The sequence below is a fragment of the Mastigoproctus giganteus genome, chromosome 9, assembly GCF_048544385.1.
Source record: "Mastigoproctus giganteus isolate SK-2022 chromosome 9, ASM4854438v1, whole genome shotgun sequence".
In the NCBI taxonomy this organism is placed as follows: domain Eukaryota; kingdom Metazoa; phylum Arthropoda; class Arachnida; order Uropygi; family Thelyphonidae; genus Mastigoproctus; species Mastigoproctus giganteus.
This window is the reverse complement of record NC_143583.1, coordinates 223,386,643-223,398,826: the sequence shown is the minus strand read 5'-3', so window position 1 is coordinate 223,398,826 and position 12,184 is coordinate 223,386,643. Positions and strand designations below refer to the sequence as shown.

General features: G+C 39.0%; 1 protein-coding gene across 4 annotated transcripts in view; it reads left to right on the top strand.

Annotated features, from left to right (window-relative positions):
* LOC150081132 (metalloendopeptidase OMA1, mitochondrial-like) overlaps positions 1-12,184 on the top strand; it is a 199,730-nt gene that overhangs the window by 26,229 nt on the left and 161,317 nt on the right. For all 4 annotated transcript variants that reach the window (XM_090381255.1, XM_090381252.1, XM_090381253.1 and 1 more), the window contains exon 2: positions 7,204-7,292. In XM_090381255.1, the coding sequence (XP_090237381.1) occupies positions 7,204-7,292 (89 nt within the window). The remainder of the gene's footprint in view (positions 1-7,203; positions 7,293-12,184) is intronic.

Here is a 12,184-nt window from a genome sequence, read left to right as displayed (position 1 = left end):
GACTGTTACGTTTTGCTGGATACCGAGCCACGTTGGAATTCCAGGAAATGAGCGTGCAGACGAAGCAGCAAAACACCCCACTTGCTTCGATTCCACCCCTGTTCCTTTTTCTGATTACAAACCAGTCATACGGCGGATATGTACTGAGATGTGGTCTGAAATGTGGCATAATCAAACAGGTAACAAACTTCTTGAAATAAAACACAATCCACAGCTGTGGAGATCCAGTTCCCGATCAAACAGGCAGGAAGAGGTCGTGCTGGCAAGAGTACGAATTGGCCATACACATCTTACACACCTATTTCTACTGCTAGGAGAAGATCCTCCACTTTGCCCGCATTGTAGTTCCATACTTACTGTAAAACATATTATCATTGAGTGTACACATTACCATTCAGCTAGAATCGCATGTTTCAAATCCTTAATTAGCTCACAAAAACCTCTGCAACTAAGCCATATACTTGGAAATGATGCCACTTTATCAGAACTGTTCACTTTTCTAAAAATGATTAACGCATACAATCACTTCTAGAATAGTCTCCTTTCCTATATTGACAAACACTCCAAAGTAACGGTATAGGCGCAATATGGTCATAGCAGTCCTTGCGCCAATAAATCCCACTCCAACAACAACAACCCAAATGGACATACCCCAGCCATAGATCTCTCCATTTGTTCTCCTTTACTGGTCCCGACCATAGAGTGGTATGTTTTAAATGATCCAATGGGTAGTGATCACTTCCCAATCGTATGCAACCTATTAATAGCACAGGCTCCTCCAACTCAACCCTGCAGAAAATGGAAATTTGCCTGAGCAAACTGGGCAAAATTCCAGTCATCAATATCTTTTGATGAGGAAAAAATCTGTCTCAAGCCTATCGATGATGTGACAGAATACATCACGTCACATCTCCTAAATGTGGCTAAAGACACAATACCACTATCAAATCCCTCAGTTCCTAAGCATTATAATTATTGGTGGAATGAGCAATGCACAAAAGCCAAAAAAGCAAAAAATAGAGCCTGGAATTTGTTTTGGCTATATCCAACAACACCGAATGTAATAAATTATAATAAGTCAAAGGCAAAAGCACGTTTCATACAAAGGCAAGCCAAGAAAGAATCCTGGATCCATTTTGCATCAAGCATTAACAAAAACACTGACACCAAAATAATATGGAAAAAAATTAGACAGCTTTCTGGTAAGTTTCCTACTGTACCTTCACCAATTCTGTCCTGTAATGGGCAAGATCTATCTAGTCCTTTATATATTGCAAATGCTTTGGGCAACACATTTGCTGAAATCTCAGTGGCGGCAGCTTATATTCCACCTTTCCAGATAATTAAAAAACACTGCAGAACAGCACTCTATTAACTTCCAAACTGCCCTCCTTCTGCCGTATAACAAACCCTTACAATATTCCAAACTCTTGCATGCTATCGGAACAGCCCACAGTGGTGCTGCCGGACCAGATGGAATCTATTACATCATGCTACATCTTGATGACAAAGCTCTGCATCTCCTGTGCTTTTACAATCGTATTTTTCTATAAAATGTCTACCCAACTTCTTGGCATCATTCTACTGTTTTGGCATTCCTAAAACCTGGAAAAGATCCAACCAATCCCCATAGCTATAGACCAATGTCCCTCTCAAGCTGCCTCAGCAAATTTCTAGAAAAAATTGTCCACTGTAGACTCGTCTGGATCATTGAGTCAGAACAATTAATGAGCAATAGTCAGTATGGCTTTTGTCAAAACAGGTCATGCTTGGACCTTATGGTTAAGGCTGAATTTGCCATTCGTAATGCCTTTATTAAGCATGAACATCTAGTAATGGTTTCCATAGATATAGAGAAGGCTTTTTATACCACCAAGCGGCATGGCATATTAAGAGATCTTTACTCTCTTGGGCTGCGGGGCAACCTTCCTATATTTGTAAAGCATTTTCTACACACTAGATCGATTCAAGTTCGATACCAACATGCCCTCTCTGCAACTTTCATTCAGGAAGAAGGTGTTCCACAGGGATCAGTACTGAGTGCCACTCTTTTCGCCCTTAGAATAGATTCTATCACTAAACAACTTCCAAATACTGTAGAAACTTACCTTTATGCAGATGACTTTTCCATCTTCTGTCATTCCCAAAATATGAGATATATTGAACGACAGCTTCAGATATCATTAAATAAAATACAGCAATGGGCCAGCCTTAACGGCTATAGGCTTTTGCAGCAGAAAACAGTTGCTATCCATTTTTGTATACAATGCAAATTTCATCTGGATTCTGAACTTCACATCTCTAATATCTCCATCTCAATCACCAGTAACATTAGATTTCTAGGTTTAATCATGGACAACAAGCTAAATTTCTTAGAGCACATTAAAAAAGTACGTACTGCCTGCTTAAAAAAGATAAACATACTCAGAGCTTTATCTGCACAAATGTGGGGTGCAGATCATTCTCTTTTCTTTGATTATACAGGGCATTAATCAGATCCTGTCTTGATTATGGAGCTCCCATTTATGACTCTGCCAGAAAGAGTGCATTACGCTGGCTTGATCCAGTTCAACACAGTGCACTGGGGATTGCACTTGGTGCATTCAGAACATCACCAGCACATATCCTTTACATTGATGCTCACGAGCCGCCACTATCTTTACGTAGGAAATTGCTATTGCTGAGATATTCTGTCAAGATACAAGGTGTGCCTCGCATCCCATTCAGCCATATCTTTTCAATCCACCATTAGAAAATCTCTACAGAAATCTGTACATAAAATGTATATGTATGTATGTATGCATTGGTGCATATTGTCTTCATCGTATCTGTCTTTCTATCTGCATAGCAACTTGACCTCCAGTTTACAGATTTTAATGAAATGTTATATTTAATTCTTTAGAAAGATATCAAGCCGAATATCGTTAAAAGTGGACAAATAGAAGAATCCACCAATGATTAGTTCTTTTTTTCCATACAGTTTGGTTTTATGAAAAAAAGAATTCCTAGATTAAACTTGGTTTTAATGCAGTATTGCTAGCTTTAGAGAGTTAGCATTAGTAGAGGCATATGATGCAAGAAAGCAAGCTTATGCAGCATCAGCCAAAAAAAAAAAACCCCACTTCCACTTCACCCCTGCGTTCGTTCGAAATACCTGTCCAGCTGAGCCTTAAATTTATTTAGGCTATCAACTTCCACGACAAGGGATGGAAGTCTGTTCCACCAACCACCTGCTGGCTAAAGGCAAATTTCCGGACGTCTATCCTACATCTGTCTTTCCTCAATTTGAATTTATGCCCTCTCAGATGATTATTCTGAGCAAGAGGAAGAATCCCATCAGCACTGAGCATGCTCAAACCATTCAAGGCTTTATACACATCTATCAGATCACCTCGCTGCTGCCTAGTCTCCAGACATTGTAATTTGCAAAACTTAAGCCTTTCTTTGTAAGAGTACCCCTTTGTTCCATTCACTAATCTTGTTGCCCTTCTCTGTACTCGTTCCAGCAGCTCTACATCCTTCTTGAAATGAGGCCTCCAGACCTGTATACAGTACTCAAGGTGAGTCAGAACAATTAATGAGCAATAGTCAGTATGGCTTTTGTCAAAACAGGTCATGCTTGGACCTTATGGTTAAGGTCCAAGCATGACCTTATACAGGGGAATAATCACCTTCTTACCCTGCTAGAAAAATTCCTGTATATCATTCACAAGACATCATGAGCTACTCTTGTAGCCTGTCTGCACTGCTCGGAGAACTTCATATCTGCTGCACAATTACTCCCAGGTCCTTTTCATTCTCTACCACTGTCAGTGTAGTACCACAGAGTTGATATGTTGCTCTCGGGTTGCTGTTTCCCATATGTAGTACTTTACATTTGTCAATGTTAAACTTCATTTGCCACCTCTCAGCCCATCTGCTCAACCTTTCCAGATCCTGTTGCAGCAGCATAGTGTCAGTAGTGTCCTTGACAACCCTGCCAACCTTTGTATCGTCTGCAGACTTGGACATTAAGCTTGATCAATATCATCATCAATATCATTTATAAATACAGAAAACAATAATGGACCCAACACTGAACCCTGAGGGACTCAACTAAAAAAATTAGTCCACAATGAGCAGTGTCCATTGATTACCACTCTCTGTCTTCTCCCCCTCAACCGCCCCTTTATCCATAGCAGCTTCCTCCAATGCCACACTGCTCCACTTTGTGCAGCAGTCTTCCATGTGCAACAGTATCAAAAGCCTTTCTAAGATCCAAGAATATAATATCAAAGTTATTCCCTGCATCCAGTTCTTTTATGACTGCATCATAGTATCCAATCAAATCGGTCAGGCAAGACTTCCCCTTAGAAAACAATGCTGTGTCCGAGCTATAACTGAAGTCTTGTCTAGATGGTGAAACCCATGTTTAGTATCTAGAGCAAAGTTTCCGGCATCCCCCTCTCCCCATACTTCTCCTTCAACCCATGCATGGTACTAAGTACTATAGGTTTTGATACCTCTCGTGTTTGGGGTTTTCATAAAAAAAAAAAAAAAAAAAAAAAAAAAAATGATCCTGCAGTGCTTCTTTAATCAGTGCCTCCATTAATTTTCCTGGAACAGAAGTTAAACTCACAGGTCTATAATTACTTGTGTCGGCCTTTGATCCTCCTTTGTGAATTGGGGTCACATTTGCATATCTCCAGTCTGTGGTTATCTCCCCTGAGTCCAAGGAAGCTCTCATAATTATGGCTAAGGGTTTGCTTACTTCCTTTGCTGCCTCCTTCAATATAACTGGATAGATCCCATCCACCCCAGGTGCCTTTTTTGTGTTTATCTTCAACAATTTCTCCTCCACTTTACTCTCAGTTATTACAAGATTCTCTAGCTTACTGCCAGAGTTGAATACACCTCTGGCATTCCCCTTGCTGAATAACTCCTGATGTGTGAATGTCGATGCAAAATATTCATTTAGTTTGTTAGCTACCTGAGCAGGATCATCAACAGTTGAATCATCGATATCAAGTGGAGCAATCTGATTCATTCCGTTCCATCTAGAGTTTACATAAGTAAAGAACTCTTTGCATCCCTTGCCAAAGATTTCTCGTTATCTTCCTTTGCCTGCCTAATCTCCTTTGTAACTTGGTTACAGATCAACTTGTATCTATCATAGGCTTCTGTGTCACATGTTAATTTATATGTATCCCATGCATTTTTCTTCTCTGTCATATTTTCATTAGTTCATCTGACATCCATTTAGACCTAAACCTTGAACAATTTTTCTTAGTTGGTATGTAAAGCCTAGTAGCTTCCAAGATAAGTTCATTGAATGCTTCCCATTTTGAATTTGCTGTTGGTAACATCTTCAGTTGGTTCCACTGTATAGAATTTAAATACTGTCTCAGACCATCGTAGTCGCCTTTATGAAAGCAAAAACCCTTCCCTTTACCCCTGATGGTAGTTACCTCTTTGAGTAAATCCCACTTCAACACACAGTGATCACTGCCACCTAGTGGTTCCTTTATCTGCAGATTCTTAATGCATGAAGAATTACTACTGATAATCAAATCAAGAGTATTACTCCCTCTAGTTGCCTCCTGAACATGCTGATGTAGAAAACAATCATCCAATAAATCCACAAATTCCAGTCAATATCTGGGAAATTAAAATCCCCCATTATAAGACTCTCTGATGTTCTGGCCCACTCTATTTCCCTGTACAGTTTCTTATTATACTCATCAGAATCATTAGACCTATAGCACACGCCTACTCTCACTTTTGATCTCCCAATGCTTATGTCACACTAAACTGACTCGACACTGCACTGTCCAGCGATATCGACTGGCTTCACTTCCTTGGATTTTGTGTTTCTTAACTAATAGCATAACCCTTCCTATCCTGTCTAACCTTTCTGTAGATGGTGTACTCCCCAAATTCCAGTTCTTCATTCCTTATATCTGTGTGACACCCCGTCTCTGATATCCCAACAATATCTGCCTTTGATGCTCTGAGCAATACCTCAAATTCATCAAATTTATTTACTAAACTCCTAGCATCGGTGTACACACAAGTATACATGCACCTGTGATTATTCTTAGCTATCCTAACACAACCCATGTGTTTACTTGTACTGCAATGACTCCCAGCAGTCTCTGAAATATCCTGCATCTTGTTTTTATTCCAGTTAATGCATGAATTAATGCATGTTTCATATATATTGTTATGTAAATCTCATAAATATGATGTTGCTTGTGAAGAGAGAGAGAGAGAGAGAGAGAGAGAGAGACACACACACACACACACACACACACACACACACACACACACACGCACGTATATCGGAGAAGAGATGTAAATATTATACAGTTGTAATTAAACTGAATGTCTAAGTGTAGAGAACTTAAAATTATACAGTTTTATTAAGTGTTCTATAAAATTATAATCTAGTAACTAGTCTGTTCAAGCTTTGACATCGGTGCCATTCAAAGATTGAATTGCATAAAGGCTTAACTTTTTTACATGTTTTGTTCTTTTTTGTAAACTATGGTGGCAGCTGCTACCATTCTGATATAGCAGCAAAAAAGGGAAATACATTGTTACAAAGCGAGCTTTACCTTATATGTTTACCTTTGACAAACAGTTTTTAGTTATAAATACATCTGTGTAAAGGTGATAAACATATTTCTTATTTGTACATTCCCTCAAAATCCTGCTTATTGCATTTTTTTGTATGCTAATTAATGTCAAAACATTTATTAAGTTACATTGTGACCCTCTGCTCCCTGTAAGTTGAAACTTGTATTGAAATTCTTAGTCTGTATAATTGGTACAAGGTTCTTACTGCTGGGTCAGTATAGCATGGTAAATACACAGGTGGCTATGGGAAGACATCTTTTATTTGCCTGCACTAATTTGCCTTTTATTTGTGTGTTCTTAAAGCATAGCCAAATATTTCTTCAGTTTTAATTCAGTGTAATTTTTTTCCTGTATCTGCTAAAAAATAAAAGTTAAATTCAGTATTATTACACTTAATATGAATTATGAAGCATGTTGACTACTAAATAAAAGTAAGGCAAGAAGAAAAAATGGGCATGCACCTTTTTTTTAGCATGCAGGCAACCATATTCAGAAATGGCTTTGAATAGCTATATATATCAGCTAAACATTGATTAATTGCACTTTAAATATACTGTATGTATATCATGCTTTCATTACTTACAGAGGTTTCAGAAGATGGTGGAACGATTTGCCATCCAATAAGAGGATATATATTATTGAATTTCTAAAGAAGTATCAGTTTCGAATTGGAGGTAAATTATTTTCAGTGTTATTCAGTTACCCTGGATAACAAATTTTAACTTAATGTTTTTTCCTTCCCAAAATATGGTACGTCTCATGGATTCTGATGAGCTGATTGGAATTTAAAGTCAAATATTGCCTAGCACCTACAGATTTAAAGAGGAACGCAGGTTACACTTACTGGAATATTTAATGAAATTTTAACAAGTGTACAACTTAAACAACTTAAAAATATAGTCAGTTAATTTTTTCTTTTGTAAATGATCGGGAACCCCTCTGACCAGTCATGGTTTTCTGGCATACTGGACATCCACCTTCGTAGCATTAGCAAAGGCACGTGATGCAAGAAAGCAAGCTTATATAGCATCAGCCGAAAAAATCCCTTATTTCACCCATCCACTCGCTTCAAATGTTTGTCAAGTTCTGCCTTCAATCTATTTAAGCTATCGACTTCTACAACGACAGAAGTTTGTTCCAGCAATCAATCACCCACTGGTAAAGGCAAACTTACGCATGTCTATCCTACAACCTCTGCTCAATTTGAATTTATGCCCTCACAGGCGATTATTCTGAGCAAGAGGAAGAATCCCATCTGCATTGAGCATGCTCAAACCATTCAAGGCTTTACACACCTCATTCAAATCACCTTGCAGGTACCTAGTCTCCAGACATTGTAATTTGCAAAATTTGAGCCTTTCTTCCTGAGAGCAACAGTTTGTTCCATTCACTGTACTCATTCCAACAGCTCTACATCCTTCTTAAATTGAGGCCTCCAGACCTGTATACAATATTCAAGGTGTGGCCTGACCATTGTCTTATACAAGGGGATAATCACCTTATCCCTGCTAGAAAAATTCCTGTATATCATTGACAAGACACCATGAGCTACTCTTGCAGACCATCTGCAATGCTCAGAAAACTTCATATGTCTGCACAATTACCACCAGGTCCCTTTCATTCTCTACCACCGTCAGTGTGGTAGTTGATACGTTACTCTTGGATTACTGCTTCCCATATGTAGTACTTTACATTTGTCAATGTTAAACTTCATTTTCCACCTCTCATTCCATCTGCTCAACTTTTCTAGATCTTGTTGCAGCAGTGTACTGTCATTAGTGTCATAAACAACCCTGCCAACCTTTGTATCATCTGCAAACATGGACATTGAGCCTCATATATAGCATCATCGATATCATTTATAAATACAGAAAACAACAATGGACCAAACACTGGATACACAGCCTAGGAAATTCTGGAAATCACATAGGCATGATTTCCAGAATTACAAGATGATACTGGGGTCTAAAAAGAAGAACATTAACAATCATCTACATGGCTGTTCTGCTCCCTGCTACGGTGTCTCAGAGTAAACCTCGAAAGAAATAGAAGAAAATTGGATACAATACAAAGGCATATCCTACTCATCATCGCTAGGGCATTCTGCACTGTCTGCACACCTGCACTTCAGGTCCTGGTGCTCTCCCCCTTACATGTGGAAGTGATTGCGAGGCTTTTATACCACCATAGGAAAACTCTGTCAATGACAATCATGTTCTCAACCTCACCAACAACCAGAAACAGGAAAGGAAAAACATTATATCCCACCTCCTCCATACATGGCAATTGGACTGGATTGCCTCGACCAAAGGAAGAGTCACCCACAGTTTCCATGACCTATCCGAAACCACCACTTTGCAGAGAAGAAAAAACTTGTGAGCATATGCTTTAAGGACTGCCACCTTTACCATGCTTCTTGAAGCTGCATGCTCACCTCTCTACTGTCTCTCCCTTGTGGTGAGGAGCACCACTTCCTTGTTAACAAAGATGCCTACAAACAGCTCTCAGCCTTTGTACAAGCTGCTTTTGAGGTCAAGAGGACAATTCTATCAGAGCTCAGCCAGTGGCAAGACCAGTAAGCTAACAGTTAAAAGCAACTCGTTTGGATTAATCATTGAAAACAGCTGTCAAATGGCATTTTTCTCTCTCTATGTCGGCACTCCGCCCTTGCAACTCTTTCATCTTTTCCCTGGGAGGATCCCAGAACAGGGAGTAACCCACTCATCGTCCCTCCCCTACCTACCTTTCCTTCCTCGTCCTTCTGTCTTTCTTCCTCCTGACTATGAATCCCACTCTCGTGCTATCTACCTCACTCATCCTCTTTTTCTTTTTTTTTTTTTTTTTACTTGGTCTCCATCGAGAAAGCTCAGGCAACCCTGGCAGAGACCGGCCAGAGTATGATGAGCAGCCTAGGTCACCTCCCGGTGTGGTGGTGGGCAACGTAAGTCCCTGTGGCTGAGCAGCCAGACACATCAACATAACAAAACACAGTACTTCATAAACTAGACACTACACTTTTCCTGGCTTTTGCAATAGTTCTGCATTTCATCACCGAGTACATACGGTGCAGATATGGGAAGCCACTGGTGGCACCTGACCCCAAATACTATGCCACTATGTTACTTTTATTCATAGCATGAGTCAACTTATAACTGTCATGGTTTCAGTTCCTTTTGTGTATGGGCCACATTGAGAAAAATTTTACCAGTTTGAGCATTCTCTCTCTCTAGGCTGGATTGATTGACAAGATCATACAGTAAACCCTCAATTTAACGGACTAATAGGGGAGAAGGAATATCCGTTAATGCCAAAAGTCTCTTAAATCGAATGTAACCTGGGACGGAGGCATTTTTTATTGTTCTTAATGTAAAAAAAACTTTAATACAATATACAGTACTGTACAATATAAAATTATATTGCAATTTGGCCTTTGATTTATGGATATCAAACAGTTTGTTTTTTTTACGCTGTAAATTTCACAAACACATTCTACTGAGACACTGTGTTCTAATTTCTCAATTAGCTCTAATTTCTGCGCCATATTTAAGTTCACATGTTTTCTTTTAACTCCTCTGTCACTTGATGCCATTTTAAATTATAAGGATTGCAAAATTATTTAATAAATAAAGTCACAATTCAGAAATTACAGAAACTCTGTATACAACCTGACCGCACAATAGCTTGAGGCAGACTGAGACCGAAACAAAGTGAGTCGGTAGACCTGAGTGTTCGAGTCACATTCAGCTCGCAAGTCACCGCCTGCTCTTATTTGTAATCTGGAAAAACAGCTATTTGAACACTTTTTCAGAAAGAATAAAAAACAATTTCCTGAATTTGATTATAAAAATAAAAATAGGTAATTATCAAAACAATAATGGAAATAGGTAATTGTTATTAATTTTTCATTAATAATAACATTGAAATTTTGTATAGCCTAAAAAAATATGATTGAGATTAATATGTACATTAAATTCTATACAGTGGGACCAACTGATGATGTTACCAACAGCAACCTCAAAATGGGAAGCATTCAAAGAAATTATCTTGGAAGCTACTAGGCTTTACATACCAACAAAGAAATATTGTTCAAGGTTCAGGCCTAAATGGATGTCAGATGAACTAATGAGACATATGGCAGAGAAGAAAAATGCATGGGATACATACAAATTAACGTGTGACAGAAGCCTATGATAGATATGTTGATCTGTAACCAAGTTACAAAGGAGGTTAGGCAGGCGAAGGCAGATTATGAGAAATCTTTGGCAAGGGATGCAAAGAAAAACAGCAAGGAGTTCTTTATTTATGTAAACTCTAGAAGGAAGGGGATGAATCAGATTGGTCCACTTGATATTGATGGTTCAACTGTTCATGATCCTGCTCAGGTAGCTAACAAACTAAATGAATATTTTGCATCTACATTCACACATGAGGAGTTATTCAGGAAGGGGAATGCCATAGATGGAGTAAACACTGGCAGTGAGCTAGATGATATTGTAATAATTCAGAGTAAAGTGGAGGAGAAATTGTTGAAGATAAATACAAGAAAGGCACCTGGGGTGGATGGGATCTATCCAGTTATATTGAGGGAGGCAGCAAACCCTAAGCCATAATTATGAGAGCTTCCTTGGACTCAGGGGAGGTACCCACAGACTGGAGATGTGCAAATGTAACCCCAATTCACAAAGGAGGATCAAAGGCTGACACAAGTAATTATAGACCTGGGAGTTTAACTTCTGTTCCAGGAAAATTAATGGAAGCACTGGTTAAAGAAGCACTGCGGGATCATCTTGACAAGAATTCAGTTATAGCTCAGACACAGCATGGTTTTGTTAAGGGAAGGTCTTGCCTGACCAATTTGATTGGATACTATGATGTAGTCACAGAAGAATTGGATGCAGGGAATAACTTTGATATTATATATTTGGATCTTAGAAAGGCTTTTGATACTGTTGCACATAGAAGACTTCTGCACAAATTGGAGCAGTGTGGCATTGGTGGCAAATTATTGCTATGGATAAAGGGATGGTTGAGTGGCAGAAGACAGAGTGGTAATTAATGGACACTGCTCATCGTGGACTAATGTTATTAGTGGAGTCCCTCAGGGTTCAGTGTTGGGTCCATTGTTGTTTTCTGTATTTATAAATAATATTGATGGTATATCAAGCTTAATGTCCAAATTTTCAGACGATACAAAGGTTGGCAGGGTTGTTAAGGATGCTAGTGACCCTATGCTACTGCAACAGGATCTGGAAAGGTTGAGCAGATGGGCTTAGAGGTGGCAAATGAAGTTTAACCTCGACAAATGTAAAGTACTACATATGGGAAACAGCAACCCCCAGAGCAATGTATCAACTCTGTGGTACTACACTGACAGTGGTAGAGAATGAAAAGGACCTGGGGTAATTGTGCAGGCAGATATGAAGTTCTCTAAGCAGTGCAGATGTGCTGCAAGAGTAGCTCATGGTGTCTTATCAATGATATACAGGAATTTTTCTAGCAGGGATAAGGAGGTGATTATTCCCTTGTATTAGGCAATGGTCACGCCGCACCTTGAGTACTGTATACA